The 21,493-nt window shown below is 40.9% G+C and overlaps 3 protein-coding genes across 3 annotated transcripts in view; 1 reads left to right on the forward strand and 2 right to left on the reverse strand.

The window, feature by feature from the left end:
- The window catches only part of LOC139583867 (formin-like), a 52,657-nt gene extending 45,264 nt beyond the window's left edge, over window positions 1-7,393 (forward strand). The window contains exons 14-17 of the mRNA XM_071415413.1: window positions 1,457-1,508; window positions 1,689-1,838; window positions 3,135-3,216; window positions 6,308-7,393. Of these exons, the coding sequence (XP_071271514.1) occupies window positions 1,457-1,508; window positions 1,689-1,838; window positions 3,135-3,216; window positions 6,308-6,355 (332 nt within the window). The 3' untranslated portion in view covers window positions 6,356-7,393. The remainder of the gene's footprint in view (window positions 1-1,456; window positions 1,509-1,688; window positions 1,839-3,134; window positions 3,217-6,307) is intronic.
- On the reverse strand, window positions 6,994-8,828 carry LOC139582542 (gremlin-1-like). The gene is made up of 2 exons (XM_071412629.1): window positions 8,681-8,828; window positions 6,994-8,464 (listed from the first exon to the last, which is right to left on the reverse strand). The coding sequence occupies exon 2, from the start codon at window positions 8,461-8,463 to the stop codon at window positions 7,915-7,917; it is 549 nt and encodes a 182-aa protein (XP_071268730.1). The 5' UTR covers window position 8,464; window positions 8,681-8,828; the 3' UTR covers window positions 6,994-7,914.
- Window positions 8,829-8,939: 111 nt separating this feature from the next.
- scg5 (secretogranin V) lies at window positions 8,940-21,486 on the reverse strand. The gene is made up of 6 exons (XM_071412628.1): window positions 21,361-21,486; window positions 17,251-17,485; window positions 14,574-14,723; window positions 10,747-10,859; window positions 10,118-10,171; window positions 8,940-9,874 (listed from the first exon to the last, which is right to left on the reverse strand). The coding sequence occupies exons 2-6, from the start codon at window positions 17,471-17,473 to the stop codon at window positions 9,749-9,751; spliced, it is 666 nt and encodes a 221-aa protein (XP_071268729.1). The 5' UTR covers window positions 17,474-17,485; window positions 21,361-21,486; the 3' UTR covers window positions 8,940-9,748.
- Between the last annotated feature and the right edge of the window lie 7 nt (window positions 21,487-21,493).

The raw sequence follows: 21,493 nt of genomic DNA on the forward strand, positions 1-21,493 counted from the left end.
AGGTAGCCTACACACCCGCTGGCAAAGACCTCCAGCAGGCAGGCAGATGCTGGAATAAGTTTGAGTCAGAGTGAGTGCTTTGTATTAGCACTTTTTTGTGGGACTGAAAAAAATGCCCGGGACATAAAATAACGTTATTAACTGGTTCCCATGTTTTTAAAATAACGTTATTAACTGGTTCCCATGCTTTTAAAATAACGCTTCTGTTCCGGAACAGTATAAATCTCTTTAGTTTTCAGTTTGGGTTCTGTTCCTTAAATCATTTTGCTCTTTTTAGGTTTTTGTTTCTGTTCCCTGAACCGGTTCCAACCTTTGATCTCAACATGCCTCCCAGTGTTCACTATGAGTATATATACTTCCCTTACCCATCTACTCTCTCTCTCTCTCTCTCTCTCTCTCTCTCTCTCTCCTGCTCTCTCTCTCCTTCTCTCTCTCTCTCTCTCTCTCTCTCTCTCTCTCTCTCTCTCTCTCTCTCTCTCCTTCTCTCTCCCTCCTCTAATTCTCCCTCCCTCTCTCCTCACATTGCTCTTGACGTAATTATTCAATTGTCTCTATCTCTCCTGTTGCCATGGCGAATATCTCTTCCGGCTTTTTTAGGGGCTAGATAAGGGTCTGAGGGGGAGATAGACAGCTTACGGTGGGGTTCAGAGGCTAGACACACAGATAGGGATCAGGCAGATTTGCCATTGAGTACTGGGAGAGAGACAGACAGGAGGAACGTTTGGTGGGAGAAACTGTACAGACAGAGAGTGTGTGTGTGTGTGTGTGTGTGTGTGTGTGTGTGTGTGTGTGTGATCAAGACATAACCATATTGGAAAATGGCACCAAGAAGCGGCCCCTTTGTGGGATAACATTTGTGTGTTTTTAAATAAAATGGTTGTATGACTCCATTTGACAAGAGCATTGCACAGCACAAGAGGTTGTCAGTGCTTGTCTTTGCACGCTGGTATATGTACTGTACTGTACACTTTGAGGAAGAGGTTGTCAGTGCTCGTCTTTGCACGCTGGTATATGTACTGTACTGTACACTTTGAGGAAGAGGTTGTCAGTGCTTGTCTTTGCACGCTGGTATATGTACTGTACTGTACACTTTGAGGAAGAGGTTGTCAGTGCTTGTCTTTGCACGCTGGTATATGTACTGTACTGTACACTTTGAGGAAGAGGTTGTCAGTGCTTGTCTTTGCACGCTGGTATATGTACTGTACTGTACACTTTGAGGAAGAGGTTGTCAGTGCTTGTCTTTGCACGCTGGTATATGTACTGTACTGTACACTTTGAGGAAGAGGTTGTCAGTGCTTGTCTTTGCACGCTGGTATATGTACTGTACTGTACACTTTGAGGAAGAGGTTGTCAGTGCTTGTCTTTGCACGCTGGTATATGTACTGTACAATACACTTTGAGGAAAGAAGATCACGTTCATTTAAATGTTATACAATTGTGTGTATTTCATTTGCAGCGAATAATGAACAAGATGAAGTGCATGCCCAGTTGATGTTTGCACAAAAAAGGTTTGAAAACACACATCTCTCTCTTTCTACTTCCCTTCTTTGTAGTATGTATAACATTGTTGGTTTCATTGAAGAATTCCACAAGGTGATACTGCTCTCTACAGTAATTAAATGATTTTATACAAGAGATTCACTGGACCTGAAGTTCTAACACTATCTTCCCTTATCTCCGTTCCTCAGCTTCCACGAGCTGGTGACGTTCTTAGGGCTGAAGCCCAAGACAGGAGAGACCGAAGTGGCGACAGGTCACTTCTTTATGCTGTGGTTTGAGTTCTGTACCGACTTCAAGACCAGGTGGAAGAGAGAGAACAAGAATATATCCAAAGAGAGGTGTGTGGGCAGAGAGAGAGAGAGAGAGGCATAGAGAGAGAGAGGCATAGAGAGAGAGAGACATAGAGAGAGAGAGACAGAGAGAGAGAGAGACAGAGAGAGAGATACATAGAGAGAGAGAGACATAGAGAGAGAGAGACATAGAGAGAGAGACATAGAGAGAGAGACATAGAGAGAGAGAGAGAGAGAGAGAGACAGAGAGAGAGAGAGAGACAGAGAGAAGGAGAGAGAGAGAGAGAGAGGGGGGGGTGAGACAAGGAGAGGGGGGGTGTGAGAAAGGTTGAGAGAGGGGGAGAGAGGAGAGGGGTGGAAGAGAGAGGGCTAGAGAGGGTTGAGAGAGGGGGGGTGAGAGAGAGGGAGAGGGGTGAGAGAGAGAGGGTGGGGTGAGAGAGGGAGAGAGGGAGAGAGGGAGGGGTGAGAAAGAGGGAGAGAGGGAGGGAGAGAGGGGTGAGAGAGGGGGGTGAGAAAGAGGGAGAGAGGGAGGGAGAGAGGGGTGAGAGAGAGGGAGAGAGGGGGGGAGGAGAGGGGGAGAGAGAGAGGGGTGGGTGAGAGAGAGGGAAAGAGAGGGGTGAGAGAGAGAGACCTAATGCCTAGGCTTTTTCTTAGAGGGCTAACTCAGTCTTGTGGCATGCAGAACACCCTGGGTTTGACCCTTTGTCAGTTACGCCAACAACCTCAATGAATTACTGTTCACCTGTATGTCCTCGTCTAGAAAAGTTCAATTCCCACAGGGATCACGTACACCTACTAAAAATGTGTTAATGTGTTAAGTCACTTTGGATAAAAACATGTGCTTAGTGGCATACCATATACATTATTTTGACTTGGATATATATTATTTTGACTTGGATATATATTATTTTGCTTATAAAACTCTATCTCCCTGAGAAGTGACTAAATCAGGACGATAACTCTCTAAGATATGTGACATCCCACATCTGGGATCAGCTACATGTACCCTGCCAGTCCACCGACTGACTGAAAGTTGAGAAACGCTGTTCTTATATCTATCTAGACTGTCTGTCTTTTTGAACAATGTGACCCTGTATTATCTAGTACGTAGTCTGTATGTCTTAACACAGCATAATCTCCTGTATGACTGGGTCTGAGACTGATGTGAGCTTTGTCTTTTGGGGCCGTATGCATCAAGTGTCTCAGAGTAGGAGTGCAGGTCTGGGATCAGGTCCCCCCCCCCCCCTGTCCATGTAATGTTATTCACTATGATCCTAGAGGATCCTAGATCAGCTTTCTCACTATGAGACTGATGTGAACCTCTTTTCCCATTCCTTCTCCCAGACTGAAAGAGGCCCAGCTGTCAGTGAAGAAGATCACAGCAGACAAGAAGGTGGAGACTAGGAAGATCAACCCTAACAGTCTGGTGAGCACAACTTAAACTTAATATAGACATACAGTATAAATCCAAAGTACCCCTATCCACTATCAATCACACCTGATCAACCCTAGCAGTCTGGTGAGAACATAGAGGCATTTAACACTGAGATATATATAGATATATACAGTAGCAGTGAACCGTTTGGACACACCTACTCATTCAAGGGTTTTTCTTTATTTTTACTATTTTCTACATCGTAGAATAACAGTGAAGAAATCAAAAGTATGAAATAACACATATGGAATCATGTAGTAACCAAAAAAGTGTTAAACAAATGAAAGTATATTTTCTATTATCAATTCTTCAAATCTGTATTGAGGACAGCTTTCCACACTCTTGGCATGCTCTCAACCAGCAAAACCTGGAAGTGTGCCTTGAATTCTAAACAAATAACAGTGTCACCAGCAAAGCACCCCCACACAATCACACATCCTCCTCCATGCTTCACGGTGAGAAACACACATGCGGAGATCATCCGTTCACCTACTCTGCGTCTCACAAAGACACAGCAGTTGGAACCAAAAATCTCAAATTTGAACTCATCCGACCAAAGTACAGATTTCCACCGGTCTAATGTCCATTGCTCGTGTTTCTTGGCCCAAGCAAATCTCTCCACTTACTGGTGTCCTTTAGTAGTTATTTATTTGCAGCAATTCGACCAGGAAGGCCTGATTCACACAGTCTCCTCTGAACAGTTGATGTTGAGATCTGTCTGTTACTTGAACTCTGTGGAGCATTTATTTGGGCTGGAATTTCTGAGGCTGGTAACTCCAATGAACTTATCCTCTGCAACAGAGGTAACTCTGGGTCTTCCTTTCCTGTGGCGGTCCACATGAGAGCCAGTTTCATCATAGTGCTTGATGGTTTTTGCGACTGCACTTGAGGAAACTTTCAAAGTTCTTGAAATTTTCCGGATTGACTGACCTTCATGTGTTAAAGTAATGATGGACTTCTCTTTGCTTATTTGAGCTGTTCTTGCCATAATATGTACTTGGTCTTTTACCAAATTTTGTTTTACGTTACAGCCTTATTCTAAAATATATATATATCTTTTATATACAAAGCAATCTACACACAATACCCCACAATAGCAAAGCGAAAACAGGTTTTTAGACATTTTTGCAAATTTATTAAAAATAGAAAACTGAAATACGTTTCAGACCCATTGCTATGAGACTCGAAATTGAGCTCAGGTGCATCCTGTTTCCATTGATCATCCTTGAGATGTTTCTTCAACTTGATTAGAGTTCACCTGTGGTAAATTCAATTGATTGGACATGATCTGTCTATATAAGGTCCCACAGTTGACAGTGCATGTCAGAGCAGAAAACAAGCCATGAGGTCAAAGGAATTGTCCGTAGAGCTCCGAGACAGGATTGCGTTGAGGCACAGATCTGGGGAAGGTTACCCTAAAATGTCTGCAGCATTGAAGGTCCCCAAGAACACAGTGGCCTCCATCATTCTTAAATGGAAGAATTTATGAACAACCAAGACTCTTCCTAGAGCTGGCCGCCCAGCCAAACTGAGTAATCGGGGGAGAAGGGCCTTGGTCAGGGAGGTGACCAAGAACCCGATGGTCACTCTGACAGAGTTTTAGAGTTCCTCTGTGGAGATGGGAGAACCTTCCAGAAGGACAAGCATCTCTGCAGCACTCCACCAATCAGGCCTTTATGGTAGAGTGGCCAGACAGAGGCCACTCCTCAGTGAAAGGCACATGACAGCCTGCTTGGAGTTGCCAAAAGGCTCCTAAAGACTCTCAGATCATGAGAAAATTTGGCCTGAATGCCAAGCGTCACGTCTGGAGGAAACCTGGCACCATCAGTACGGCAAAGCATGGTGGTGGCAGCATCATGCTGTGGGGATGTTTTTCAGCAGCAGGGACTGGGAGACTAGTCAGGATCGAGGCAAAGAAGAGCAAAGTACAGAGAGATCCTTGATGAAAACCTGCTCCAGAGTGCTAAGCACCTCAGACTGGATTGAAGGTTTACCTTCCAACAGGTGTGCCAAGTTTATAGTGTAAATGTGATATTTCAGTTTTTAATTTTAATAAATTAGTAAACATTTCTAAAAACCTGTTTTTGCTTTGTTATTAATTGGTATTGTGTCTAGATTGAGGGGGAAAATAAGCCTGTAACGTAACAAAATGTTTGAAAAAGTTGATGGGTCTGAACTCTTTCTGAAGGCACAGTAGAGAGGGGGAGGGGAGAGAGAGAGGGGGGGAAGAGAGACAAATAGAGACAAAGCGAGGGGGTGAGAGAGAGGGGGGGTGAGGGGGAGAGAGAGGGGGGAGAGAGGAGAGGGGGCGAGAGAGGGGGTGAGAGAGGGAGAGGGGTGAGGGGTGAGAGAGGAGGGAGAGGGGTGAGAGAGGGGGGAGAGAGAGAGGGGTGGGTGAGAGAGAGGGCGAGAGAGAGAGAGAGAGACCTACTGCCTAGGCTTTTTCTTAGAGGGCTAACTCAGTCTTGTGGCATGCAGAACACCCTGGGTTTGAACCTTTGTCAGTTACGCCTACAACCTCAATGAATTACTGTTCACCTGTATGTCCTAGACTAGAAAAGTTCAATTCCCGCAGGGATCACGTACACCTACTAAAAATGTGTTAATTCACTGTAAGTCACTTTGGATAAAAACATGTGCTTAGTGGAATAGATGGGTAAGGAAAAAATATATATAGAGAGAGATATACAGTACAGTTATTAGTGTGATCCTATGGGTCAAAGCAACAGTACCACTGCTCTACACAATATGATAGATAGGATCAAACAGGCTAACCCTCATCCATCTTCTAGGTTTGGATTCAGGCTCAACAAAACGGTGTTAACAGGAAATAATATATTTTTTGACCTATCCCAGAACCTGGTTTTGATTGAATTATTGAACTACTGTTCCAATCATAATAATTATTCCACTGGGCCTCAAAAAACTCTGACAGGCTCATGCCCTATGGGCCGTTCTGGCTCGGACAAGGCTTATTTACTTCCTTACTTGGCTTCAAAAGCCAGTATAGTGTGGTATGTGGACACTGTTTGCATACTGTCCCTAACGGAAAAAAACGAATCCCTTTCCTCTGCCCTGACAGAAAGACAGGCTGCGCCAGAAGGAAGCTAACATGGTGGCCACAAGCTGAGACAGAACAGGACAGAGAAGATATTCATGAGAAAATTGATGAGTTGATTTGTGAGGTAAGTGGGGACTTCTCCCACCCTCTACCACCCCTTTAGCCACCCACACAGGGTGATCAGGATCATACCAGTCTCTGTTCCTGCCCACCTTCTTACAGACCAAGCCTGGAACACTGCCCTTTGAACCTTCCCCTGTTGGAGACTAGAGGAAACCCCTCATACTATGGTTCACAGGTCACAAAGTTGCAGATGGATTCACTGACCAACAGGATACTGGCAACAGGGGGGATGTCTATTTTCTTGTAAATTTTTTATGGGAGTAATGTATATTCATATAAAAGTTGGTGGATTCTCCACCTCATCCTAAGGACATTCATGTTTAAAAATAATACATGTTTTTCAGTCAAATAACTGATTAATATCTGGTCAAATGAAACAAGAGTGTGTCTAGATTGTATGGGAAACTTCTCGTGTAGATTTGTTTATGTTTGTTTTCTGATATTCAATATCAGAAATGTATCATGTTTTTCACCTTATATTTCCAGTGTCAATCATTACATCAATATAGATAAATCAGCTATGTATCTTGCCATCGGGTCTCTGTTATTACAACTTCCCAGCAACCCAAAACAGTTCAACAAGGTGTACAAATACGAGTTTATTCACCAACCACTTTATATACTGTACATATATAATACAATAGCATGAACGTTAAGTGACGTCTAACAGTGCAGATTTAAAATGAATTGACAACAAACTCCTCAAGAGTTCCTGAAGTGAGTGTGTCCACTGAGAATGATACTTAGAGACATTTGGAAGAAATTATGCATTTTGACATCAAAACAACTATTTTATTTTTTTTAACAAATCAACACAGAACTAAAAAAAGAAGAAATCAGTTGAACACTATTAAGTCTGTAAATCCTGTCATGTGATTATGAACTCAAATGTATCGATGTGAAAGTTTAATTGTATTTATGTGAACTATTTATAATTGTAAAATGTGAAAAACTTCAATAAAGATTATTTTTAAAAAGGCAAAAGGAAACAATACTTATTCTCTCCACTTTGGCTCATAACAGTTAACAAGTCCATGTCAAATTGAACACACCGTGTGGCTTTTCTCCTTATTTAAATGCCATACATGCGCAAACATTCCGGTCTCCACAGTGATACTGTTATTTGTATTATGCGCAAGCCAAAAATATTAAAGTATTAAGCACGAAGCTATAAGCCATTTACAATGTGCTAAACCTGTCAATAATGCCAAACCAATCGTTATAGTCCCATACATTACACTGGGGGTCTGTTGGAGCTGGCATAGCTGCCCGTTTAGGGGTTTTGGCATGGTTGTGAAGAGTTCCATCCCTTGTTTTCGTTGTGTTTTGATCTCCTCTTTTAGGATTAAGATTGGACATTTTCTCCCTCATGCATATTCGGTTTTTGCAATGGAAGCACGTTTGATTTAACGCATTTGGTCGCTCGCTCTATTCCTTTTAGTTATTCCAGTGGAAAGCAAACCAACACAGACTATACGAAATGTGTCCATTCCATCTGGCTTTAACTAATCCAGGTCTATGGAAGCGCAGTGGCACGTCTTTACGCGCTGGACGCGTTTCTTTTGGGTGCTGGGTGACTGGCCTGGACAGATGAGGGTGTAGGTGACGGTAGTGAATGTTTTCGGTTTACAGGTGGAACACGATTGGAAAGCCCCGTCATCTTGGTAGATGTGTCGGGGGATGTAAAAGGAGTTACACTGACCGTAACAGAAACGATTGATTATAGTGCGGCTGAGGCATCCTTCCTCGTGGATCGCCTGTTTCAGCGGCTGCGTTTTGCACCAGTCCAGTTTGAGGTACCGGCGCTCCGTGACGTGTAGGGCTTCTTGGCTGGATTCTAGAACCTCGTCAGCGGCCGTTACTGGCCCCATTTGGCGGGAGACAAATCCGTTCTGTGGTGGCTGCTGCGGTGAGCGCTCCGACTCGTTGGGGCTGGAGTTGTATTTGTATGGGTGCGGAGAGGCGCCCTGGAAGCCACCTCCCGCTGCGCTCCTCAGCGGACAGAAGAATAGCCCCAACACCATGGCCGAGGCAAATACTGTTGATGTCTTCATCCTTAGATGTAGAATGTTAAAATATATAAGGATTATATTTAAAGCCGTCGTGGAAATCAATAGAGAACAAATTACGCATAACTTTTACGCAAGGTTTACGCAAACCAAATACAACATTTCCACATGTCTATACAATGTAGTTAACAGATGAATAGGGTAATTTCAACATAGCGAGTATTTGGTAGAGCAAGAATGATAAATAGCTAGATTTACTCACCTGTGTCCTACACAAACTCCACACAACAGAAACACTCCTGGTTTAGATTTAAGTGTTTTGAATAAACTGCTAGATTCCCTGCGGAAGTAAGATATTGGTTAAGTAGAAGTATTTCTGTATGACGTCTTCTTGGAAGAGGCCAAACAAACTGCTGTCCAGCTGTACTGTCTTAGATTTAAGTACAGTGGAAGGATGTGCCCGCCCCCTCCAACGCCCGTCATCCTCTCTGATACTATTCAAAACGGACTCAAACCTGGGAAACTTGCAGAGTAAATCATTTATTTTATATTATTAAGAATTAACAGCAAATGTTCATCAAAAAAACAGCAAGAGAGTTAGATAATGGCTTGAGCCCAAAAAAATATTAAAAAGCTAAAATCACAACAACTTGATTAAATACTTTGTATCACAAACAGCATATTTTTGGTTTGATCCAATATATAATTGAGACAACATTCAGCTTTATAGGCTGCTCTAATATTACTGAATTGCATGCCACAGTGGACCACAGGCACAAAATAACTCATAAGCTTGTTACATTTTCCACCCTGAGCAAGTCATTTTGATAGATTGAAAACAGACAACAGATGGTAATGTCTTATTTTTTACACAAGTGGTACATATCAATATACCCCTGTGTTACCGTACCTAACATTGTTAGTAGGCTACGTAAGTCAACAAAGATGTGTCATGGTGAAAAAGTAACACATTTAGAGAACGTACTTGTCTGATGTGACGTTTTATTACAAACTAGGTGGTTCGAGCCCTGAATGCTGATTGGCTGACACCGTGGTATATCAGACCGTATAACGCAGGTATTTTTACTGCTCCAATTATGTTGGTAACCAGTTTATAATAGCAATAAGGCACCTCGGGGGTTTGTGGTATATGGCCAATATACCACGGCTAAGGGCTGTATCCAGGCACTCCACGTTGTGTCTTGCAAAAAAAGCCCTTAGCCGTGGTATATTGGCCAGATATCACACCCCCTCGGGCCTTATTGCTTAAATCTACTTGAGATAATGTGAAGTGAACATGGTGGCCAGTAATGTTAGAACAACAGTGTGTTTAGGTGGTGGTTTTTGTTGCAGTGGTGGTGCGATAGTCTTCGTCCTCTTCTGGGTAGTGGGGAACAGACTTCTTGGCCACCACATTGTTCAGCCTCTGACCCATCAGGTAGGGGTTATTGACACTCTGGAATAAAAAAGGGTAAGATGGGTACTTTCCTGTTTTTGAGAGGAAATATTTAGTTGTCATGGTGCTGAAGATAAAGAAACATGTATTTGACTTCATCCAGAAATGTGAGTTTAAAGTTGAATTATCTCCTTCGGGGTATAACAAATAAATTGTGGTGATGTGGATTCACAGAGACCATTTCTACAAAAGCAGCAAAAAAAATCTGAGAAAAAAAAAGAAACAAACCAATTATAGACCCACCCTTTTTCTTCTTTTGGCTCCTCCCTTCAGTTTCTGGTACAACAGTTCCTTGTTCTGAAAGGAAATATCCAAAAGTGAGTAGGGACACACATAGGTATATATTTTTGTTATTGTTTTGTTTTTACAGAAAATGCCTTTTTTCTTGAATCATTGTAAACAAATTGATTAAGCATTTTCTGGGGAACAAATATATTTTCTCTGGTTGACTTGTCTGGTGTCCACAGATGTGGTGTAAATTAGTAGAAATCAAAACAATATATTTTTCCTAATAGAGGGTGAGATGGACTGGACTAGTTCATGTCAATGTAATCTCCATAATGGTACTGGGAACTATAACCATTGGCTTGGTGAACAAAAATGTTCTCTCTCTCTCTCTCCCACAGAAAATATCCCCTTAATACTCCTGATTAACATTTGGCAGGAGCACATATAAAATAGCTTCTACATTGATGTAAACTCCATTATAGCAGACTAGAGTGATCTAAGGTCGGTTTACTGTATCCACTCCTGAGCCTAGTGGAGTGGGCTGACATTTCCCCTGACTCTGATCTAAGGTCAGTTTTGATTTTGGGATGGTATAGGCAACATCCATAACCAAACAAACCATAGCACCCACCCCAGTCACTCACCCACTTAGCCAGAGCAGGGTAGTCATGCTCGGGGTCGAACAGGTGCTGATGCTTCTGGAACTCTCTGCTGAACTCTGCTGTGTCCGGGGCGTTTTCCAGACACCCATCTGCGGCTACAGTACAAAAGAGGGAGCAGAGAACAGAGAGTCAGAGATTGGCCAAATACTATAGGACAGGGTTTCTAAAACTTTTTGGGATAGCAAATTCCTCAGGGACCCCCTCATAATCAGTACAGCATACAAGGAAAATAGCATACAAGGAAAATAGCATACAAGGAGTTACTATGACTTCGGCAGTGCACGGCCGGAAAAACTAAGTCTCAGGCCCTGGGAAGGAACATTTTTAAGGCCCAGGGAGAGAACATTGACATCGGAGAGAACATTTAGCAATTTTCATGCTAATTTCCTGCAATTCTACACATTTAGAGATTTTCATGTTGTTACAATTTTAACCCATAACAGTCTAAGCCCTGTCTGGGGGGGTTCCACTAAACTATATGGAATTGTTTTAAGAAGGTCATACCATGGATTATTTAGCTATTTGATTTAGAATTCCAAGACCTCTTGAAGTATCCCCCCAAAAATATAAAAACATTTTATGAAAAATATAATTTGTCCTATTAGCCTATACAAACACATTGAATAACAGCTTCACTACATGGAACAACAGAATGTGTCTAAAGGAAGTTTGTTTTTGAAGTGTATGTCCTATATCTGAGAGATGTAAGAAAGATCAGGAAACATATACAGTGCCTTCGGAAAGTATTCAGACCCCTTGACTTTTTCCACATTTTGTTAGGTTAAAGCATTATTTGAAAATTTATTTAATCATTTTTCCCCCCCATCAATCTACACACAATACCCCATAATGACAAAGCGAAAAACAGCTTTAGACATTTCTGCAAATATATTAAAAATTAAAAAACAGAAATAACTTGTTTACGTAAGTATTCAGACCCTTTGCTATGAGACTCGAAATTGAGCTCAGGTGCATCCTGTTTCAATTGAGCATCCTTGAGCTGTTTCTACAACTTGATTGGAGTCCACCTGTGGTAAATGGACATGATTTGGAAAGGCACACACCTGTCTATAAGGTCCCCACGGTTGACAGTGCATGTCAGAGCAAAAACCAAGCAATGAGGTCAAAGGAATTGTCCGTAGAGGTTTGAGACAGGATTGTGTTGAGGCACAGATCTGGGGAAGGGAACCAAAACATTTCTGCAGCATTGAAGGTCCCCAAGAACACAGTGGCCTCCATCATTCTTGAATGAAAAAAGTTTGGAACAGGCTGGCCGCCCAGCCAAACTGAGCAATCGGGGGAGAAGGGCCTTGGTCAGGGAGGTGACCAAGAACCCGATGGTCACTCTGACAGAGCTCCAGAGTTACTCTGTGGAGATGGGAGAAACATCCAGAAATAAAACCAATCCTGCAGCACACAACCAATCAGGCCTTCATGGTAGAGTGGCCAGATGGAAGCCACTCTTCAGTAAAAGACACATGACAGCCCGCTTGGAGTTTGCCAAATGGCACCTAAAGGACCCTCAGACCATGAGAAACAAGATTCTCTGGTCTGATGAAACCAAGATTGAACTATCTTTTGAGATTTGGATGCGGACCCCTACAGGAACTCCACGTACCCCCAGAGGTCCGCAGACCTCACTTTGAGATCCCCTGCTATAGCAGAATACTTAATCTACATAGAACAAAATCATACAGAACAAATAGCCTTGGTAGGTGCACATCTGTTTCTGCTTTAGCCAACTAGTCGTAGCTGTTTGCAATATCGAATGCAGAAACTAAAAGTCTGTTACCCAGGCTACATCGTTGTGTAATACAGTACGTGTCCAGCTGTCTATTTGTGTAAAGTAAGGTATAGTAGGCCTTTATGTACATGTGGAATAAGTACTGTCTACCAGTCTTTCCTAGTGGACAGGGGTTAGGAGGGTAACTGTCTACCAGTCTTTCCTACTGGACAGGGGTTAGGAGGGTAACTGTCTACCTGTCTTTCATATTGGACAGGTGTTAGGAGGGTAACTGTCTACCAGTCTTCCCTAGTGGACAGGGGTTAGGAGGGTAACAGTCTACCAGTCTTTCCTATTGGACAGGGGTTAGGAGGGTAACTGTCTACCAGTCTTTCCTATTGGACAGGAGGGTAACAGTGGTTAGGAGGGTAACTGTCTACCAGTCTTCCTTAGTGGACAGGGGTTAACCTCTTAGAAATAGGGGGCGCTGTTTTCACTTTGGGGAAAAAATCGTGGCCAAATTAAACGGCCTCGTACTCTGTTCTAGATCATACGATATGCATATTATTATTACTATTGGATAGAAAACACTCTGAAGTTTCTAAAACTGTTTGAATTATATCTGTGAGTAAAACAGAACTCATTTGGCAGCAAACTTCCAAACAGGAAGTGAAAATTCTGAAAATGGGGCCCTGTCAGGCCTTGCCTATTCAATTGCCTTATATTTATGGATCTGTATGCACTTCATACGCCTTCCACTAGATGTCAACAGGCAGTAGAATGTTGAATGGGGTGTCTAGCTTGATGAGACCGAATGAGAGCTTTTGGAGTGACAGGTCCGCCCTATTGGCAGTATTTAGCCGCTCACCAGGGAACCCCACATTGTCTTCTGAAATGCGTTAGGTAGACACGACGAAATGCTCCGTCTTGGAATTTATTGGATACATATGAGAAAAACATCATAAAGATGGATTTTCAACCGAGTTTGACCAGTTTATTTAACGTTTATTGTGACTGAGTTTTTCGTTCCATGCGCCAAGAGTTGATGGACATGTGCGCGCCACAATGCTAGCCAAAGTTGCTAATTCGACAGAAGAAATTGACATTCTAAAATAAAACAACGATTTGTGGAAATAGGTCTCCTTGCACTACATTCTGATGGAAGATCATCAAAGGTAAGAGAATATTTATTATGTTATTTCGTATTTTTGTATAATATGTTGGCTCCAACATGGCAGAGAATTGCTGGGCGCTGTCTCAGAATATTGCATGCTGTACTTTGTACTAAAGTAATTTTTTTTTAAATCTAACACAGCGGTTGCATTAAGAACCAGTGTATCTTTCATTTGCTATACAACATGTAAAGTTTATGATGAGTTTTTTGGTTAGATTACGTGACTGTCCATAATGCACCAAATTGTCCGGAGAAATTATGGCGCCGTATTCACAATGTAAAACCAGGATTTGTAGCTATAAATATGCACATTTTCGAACAAAACATAAATGTATTGTATAACATGTTATAAGACTGTCATCTGATGAAGTTGTTCAAAGGTTAGTGATTAATTTTATCTCTATTTGTGGGTTTTGTGAAAGCTACCTTTGCGGTGGAAACATGGCGCTGTGTGTTTGGCTATTGTGGTGAGCTAACATAAATATATTGTGTTTTCGCTGTAAAACATTTTAAAAATCGGAAATGTTGGCTGGATTCACAAGATGTTTATCTTTCATTTGCTGTATTGGACTTGTGATTTCATGAAATGATATTATATTATATCCCTGTGGCGCTAGGCTAGGCTAGTCAGCTTTTTTGATGAGGATGATCCCGGATCCGGGGTCCGTAGAGGGGAGGGTAACTTGTCTACCTGTCTTTCCCACTGGACATGGGTTAGGAGGGTAACTGTCTACCAGTCTTCCCTAGTGGACAGGGGTTAGGAGGGTAACTGTCTACCTGTCTTTCCCACTGGACAGGGGTTAGGAGGGTAACTGTCTACCAGTCTTTCCTAGTGGACTGGGGTTAGGAGTGTCGGGATAACTGTCTACCTGTCTTTCCTAGTGGACAGGGGTTAGGAGGGTAACTGTCTACCTGTCTTTCCCACTGGACATGGGTTAGGAGGGTCGGGGTATCCATGGTCCTCACTGAAGTCTTTAGGGATGTTGTCCCCTGTCAGCTCAGCTACGATGTTGGGGATGTTTCCATAGGGACCCAGGTGCTGCAGTCCCTCATGAGCGCCACCTAATGGAGGAAACACAGCATAACAGGGACACCTTATTGTTTATTCATTGACCGAGAGGACATGTTTACTACTGTTTTTACATTTTAAATGTGATTACTGCATTTTGAAAGTCAAATCAATATCTTAATAAGAATAAGGAATATCACCTACTCAGCCTAGATATCACCATATTGTTTATACGTTCCATGTCCAAAACAAAATCCCAAGTATAGAAACCCAAGGACAGAAACGTCAACGTAATCTCCATAATGGTACTGGGAACTATAACCATTGGCTTGGTGAAAAAAAATGTTCTCTCTCCCACAGAATATATCCCCTTAATACTCCTGATTAACATTTGGCAGGAGCACATATAAAATAGCTTCTACATTGATGTAAACTCCATTATAGCAGTGATTTCTCCCAGGCTTTGAACTGGGCACACGACTGCCTGTGGTGTAAAAACTAGTAGGGAATATTGTTTTTAAATGTCCTGCTTTAGAGGGTAGAGTATATTTCTTAGACGTAACCATCGGCCAAATCATGACACATCCCAGATATACACAAACTAAGCTGATGGTTGTACACCATTTCATACTGTTAACATAATAAAGTTGACAACCTATTTTGTTAGCTATAGTCCTGTTGTTACTGTACTTCACTAGCTTGGTTTATTATTAGTCAGGTATTTAGAAGGTTTCCATCCAATTGGTGACAGATTTCCATGCAAATATTCTAACATCTGCATAAAAACAATATGCTAATTTTCCCACCATGTCACATCCTGACCATAGAGAGTCCTTATTTTCTATGGTGGAGTAGGTCAGGGCGTGACTGGGGGGGGGGGGGGGGTAGTCTAGTTTATATTTTCTATGTGGGGTTCTAGTTTTGTTTTTCTATGTTGGTGTTTGGTATGATTCCCAATTAGAGGCAGCTGGCTATCGTTGTCTCTAATTGGGGATCATATTTAAGTAGGATTTTTCCACCTGTGTTTTGTGGGATATTGTTTGTGTAGTTGCATGTTAGCACTCCATTGTCGTCACGTTTCTTTTACTTCCTTATTGTTTTGTGTGTTTCTCTATTAAATGTGGAAACCATATCGCTCTGCACCTTGGTCCGATGATTATTCCAGCGAACGTGACACACCAGAGTGGTGTTTCCATCCAACTGACTTGTTGCTGTTAAAAGGATGTGCGTAATGACGTAGTGAACATTAAAAAAAAAAAACTTTTTGCGGGTAAGTTCTCAGGTTTCCATCGCATTTTCAACTTTACTGATGGTTTTGTCACAAAGGAAACTTGCCCAGGCTGGTGTTGGTGGATACTCTCTAGATGGTTCTCTGATACAGCAGACAGGTACAGTTATATGATGATATGAATAAAAAAACGGATTTGTATTTGACAATTTGCAGCCAAGCACCGATCATCATGTCACCAGCGTCATTCAAATGATAGCCTACCCTATATTTAGTGGACATTTGCATTAAGCTCATCACTGTGGACTTAACCACCATATTTTATGAAGTTAAGGAATAAGTTGTAAAGTTTATCATAATTTATTCCATCTGCCTATAGACTTTGCATGCCTTCCATGTGGTAGTACCAGAGAGTAAAAGGGAAAGAATTTACACCCAAAATCTGTCCATGCAAGATAAGCAGACCAAGTGGGGAGGTCTACAGAAGTGGACTGGCCATCTGACATTTCGGGCAAATACCAGATGGGCTGGTCCATTTTTAGCCCAGTAGGCCTGTCTAACTTGGGTTTGTTGCACAAAATGATCATTATCTCACTAATAAATGGGGGCCTTGAGAAAACTGTGGGGGCCCCAAGGAAAAGAATGGGTCGTTGTGTTAGAAATGCCAGTTCCGATTTTGTCCTAGTCCGCCCCTGGATGTCTATGAGAGTGTCGAATTATGTGAGGCTTATTTGATCAAATATATGTTTGTTTTTTAAATTGTTTAGGTTGTTCCAAAAGTACTGATGTAAGCACGTGGCATTCCAGAAACTTTGAGAAAAACGACTAAGTTGAGCCTGGCGTATCTGCCCTCTCATTGGCTAGAATGGTCCCACCTGATCTCACCTGCCTTACATCTTTGAGGACATGTACTATATTTCCATTGTTAGAGCAGTCACTGGACCATCTTGTCAATATAATAGATCATCTTCGGTAGTACAATGAAACGTCGCATGACTCCAAGTTTACTGCGATATGATTGTTTTCATATCAATATTTGCGCATAAAAGCATTTCCACCGAAATTGACCCATAATCAATTTCCCTGACAAAAGATCCCACCTTGTCATGAGTATTTTGTTTAGTCAACATTTTTAAGACAAATTTGCTGTTTACATAAGTCCTGAAGTTATTTTTTTTATGAGTCAATTAATCCACATTGTGGTTGGATGGAAACGTGGTGATTGACCAAAAACAAATGCATACATAATAAGAACAAAATAGATAACACTGGAAACTACTATCCATACCCATGACTATAACAGACAACTCCTTTAACCCATACATTAGAAATCATGGACCATAATCACCTACCTTGGATGCTCTGTGGCCCCACGATGTTGGTGGCCTGGTGAGCAGGGTACTCGACCCTGGGCCGAGCGATGCCCAGCTGCTCCATGACTCCGTGTAGGAGACGCTGAATGTCGGCCTCAGATACCTGGTCCGCCGTGCGGGGGCTCCGGGCCGATGCCAACCCCGCTATACACACCAGAACAATCAGCAGCACTGTTCTCCTCAACCTGACCGCCGAAGCCATCTCTGATGTCGGCTATAGGAGATAAAAACACTGTTGCTTATAATGTCTAATAGGCTTATATGTTGTGTCTAATGTATTCAGTAGAAAATGCAACTGAAGAACGTGTTCTAATTATATTCTATTTCATCAGAAGAAAGTCCATCTGACAGGAACCATTAAACCATCATTAAAAAAAACTGTATGGAGTTAGAATAGTTCTTTTTATACCACATTGTGGAACAATCAAAGTCAAACATGGCACAGACCATCATTAATAATGCATTACATCATCTATACACATGTATTCATAAACAAAAAAACTAAACAAAGTGGATAAATGGACAATTAGGCACTTATAAAAGGAAGGTCTCCATTGAAGGATAAGGTGGCAGGCTTTAACGCAGGCACTGGCATAGAACACAAACTTACCAGATAGCATACAGTATAAACATGTCAGGAAATTAGCTATAAAACTGCAACATGTTTCGCTCAGCTTCATGGCAAACTGTGTAGAATAGCAGGAAATTTGCTCAAGAATTACTAAAAGTCGGGACAATCCTTGTCCGGCAGGTAAAGTTTAATTTTGTGAACAACATTTTTTTTCTCCCATTATTTGATCTTAAAATGTTCATTTAGGATAATTTTAAGGGAATAGATTTGTTTTGGTAATTTTCGAAAATACTTTCAATATTATTCATTTCCATGTCGACTCTATGCCTTGAAATGCCTATTTTGTTGTAGTACAGCCTGTTTTTTATTTATTAAATTTAGATTTTGTCGCTGGCCTACACACAATACCTCATGTCAAATTGGAATAATCTTTTTTGAAATTTGTACAAATTAATTAAAAATGAAAAGCTGAAATGTCTTGAGTCCATAAGCATTCAACCCCTTTGTTATGGCAACCCTAAATAAATTCAGAAGTTAAAAGTCACAGTTGCATGGACTTACTCTGTGCTCAATAATAGTTTAACATGAATTTTGAATGACTACCTCATGTCTATACCCCACACATACGATGATCAGTTGAGCAGTGAATTTATAACACAGATTCAACCACAAAGACCAGTAATGGTCTGGAAAGTTCTCTACTTCTGTTTTTAAATCTAACTAATACTGGAATCATCATGATCACAACCATAAACTGTCAACTCAATCTGCCTGACAGATACAAAAATGTTACATTGAAATAGTTTGAGTAATAAAGCTACTGAGGAAAAGCTAAATTGCTACTGTGTTTTCCAATGCCTTTCAAAGAAGGACACCTATTGGTGGACTTGTAAAAATAAAAGAAAAAAAGCAGACATTGAATATCCCTTTGATCATGGTGAAGCTATGTATTACACTTTGGATGGTGTATCAATACGCCCAGTCACTACAAAGATTCAGGCGTCCTTCCTAACTCAGTTGCCGGAGAGGAAGGAAACCTCTAAGGGATTTCACCGTGACTTTAAAAAAAGTTGTAGTTTAATGGCTGTGATAGGAGAAAACTGAGGTTGGATCAACAACATTGTAGTTACTCCACAATACTAACCTAATTGACAGAGTGAAACGTAGGAAGCCTGTAGAGAAAATAAATATTCCAAAACATGCATCTTGTTTGCCACAAAGCACTAAAGTACCACTGAAAAATATGGCAAAACAATTTACTTTTTGTCCTGAACACAGTGTTATGTTTGCGGCAAATCTAATACAACATTACTGAGTACTACTCTTCATATTTCAAGCATAGTGGTGGCTGCATCATGTTATGGGCATGCTTGTAATCGTTAAGGACAGGGGAGTTTTTCAGGATAAAAAAATAACTGAATGGAGCTAAACACAAAATCCTAGAAGAAAACCTGGTTCAGTCTGCTTTCCACCAGACACTGGTATATGAAGTCACATTTCAGCAGGACAATAACTTAACACAGCCCAACAGGCCAAATCTACACTGGAATTTCTCACCAAGAAGACCGTGAATATTCCTGAGTGGCTGAGATAAACTTAAATCTTCTTAATCTATGTCAAGACCTGAAAATGGTTGTCTAGCAATGATCAACAACCAATTTGATAGAGCTTGATGAATTTTGAAAACGATTATGGGAAAATGTTCTACAATCGAGGTGTGGAAAGCCCTTACCCAGAAAGACTAACAGCTGTAATTACTGCCAAAGGTGCTTCTACAAAGTATTGCTTCATGGGTGTGAATACTTATGTAAATGAGATATGTGCTAACATTTCAAAAAATATGTTTTAACTTTGACATTATGGGGTTTAGATGGGGGACATGTTCTTCAATACGTCATCCATTTTGAATACAGGCTGTAACACAAAATGTGGAATATATCAAGGGGTATGAGTACTTTCTGAAGGCACTGTATATTAATAAGGAATTACAAGGGTTCAGCTATACCATAAAGACCCCTTATTCATGTCCTCATTACATGTAGTGAAACAAGACCAGTAATGGTCTGGAAAGTTCTCTACTTCTGATAGATTTAAAAACAAACAATACTGGAATCATCATGATCACAACAATAAACTGTCAACTCAATCTGCCTGATGAATTCAACGTAACACATTATCTGTTTTCAGATAAGTAAAGCTACTGTGAAAAAGATAATTTATGGTATACACCACTTGAATGAAAAAATCTTAAATTCAGTAAAAAGATGAACCGTTATTATTGGGGATTTTCAAATGAATTTTCATATTTTACAAACGTTTGTATGTTTTGAGTATCTGTTGTCAACTCTGTCATTGATGGCTAATCCCCTTAGGATACATTTTTTTTGTCAATATTGAGAGAAAAACGTATTGTAATCACTGTTCAGCAGCAGATGCTTAAACAATGAAAGTTTTTTTATGTGCTACACCCAAAGGATGCTTTCTTTACTAAATGTTTTAAATCTGGAACACACATACCATGAGCATTTCACAACGCTACAAAAGATTAGTATCACATATTTGAATACTCTCAATGTTAGAAGTAAACAATCAATGCCTTTAAATACTTGGACAATAATTATTTTTATTTTTAATGCCTTTTATAGTGTCTGACACCAGTTGTATGGTTGTTCCTTTACATGGTGTGACAGCTGATAATTGTCTATCAAATTTACTATTTTTAAATGTTATACAAATATGAGATTTCAAAAATCCATGAGCTCTAAAACAGCAACAACAAACAAATCTCGGCCCCATAGCAAAATAGGACGATAAACGATGAAACGACACATTTCTCTGCACAAACATTTAAAAAGACCGTGCGCCCTGTGAAACTGCGTTACGCCACTGGAAACAGGAATTTACATTGTTACCACATCAAATGTATCAATTATTAATTTTCAAAAATATTCAAATGTTTTGTATGGACAACCTTCTGTAAACCAACGGTTACATAAGGCGGGTACAAATAAACCGTATTGATGTTTCCCCTATAGGAAAATAATATCACACACCATTTGTTCCCAAATATCGCTGTTGATGTCTAAATAATGTTGACATGGTCATAACCTATACTAACCATCATAATAAATCCAAAATTAGGCACATAAAACGGTGTTCTCCATCTGTAAATATTATGGCCAGAATGGAAATGCATATAAATGCATGTAGCATGCATCGGGCTAATTAGCCATATAATCAAATCAACTATTGCCCGACAGTATGTGGTATCAAGGCATATGTGCGTCTGCCACTTTTCTGTGAAAACAAAATGTAGGTCCGCCATCAAACGTTTAGGCCTACGTCAGAGGGAAATATGATACAGAGTCCGCTACGGTCATCCCAAGATTTAGATACACCAATAAACTATATGAATTCAACAGATGCAATTTTTCCAATATCATTAGGCTACTGGTTAGGCATATCGAAAAGACCTATACGATATTTATCTGAACCTTACAATATAGCGTTTTCCTTACCGTGTATCCTGGATGCGAGGAGCAAGAGCCTGTAATGCTGAACGAGGATGCAGTCGGTCCTTGCTCCACAGTTTATTAGCCTACCACTGTTGCCAGGCTCCCAAAGTAGCTGGCATCTCCGTGAATGTCATTG

The sequence above is a fragment of the Salvelinus alpinus genome, chromosome 8, assembly GCF_045679555.1.
Source record: "Salvelinus alpinus chromosome 8, SLU_Salpinus.1, whole genome shotgun sequence".
Taxonomy (NCBI): domain Eukaryota; kingdom Metazoa; phylum Chordata; class Actinopteri; order Salmoniformes; family Salmonidae; genus Salvelinus; species Salvelinus alpinus.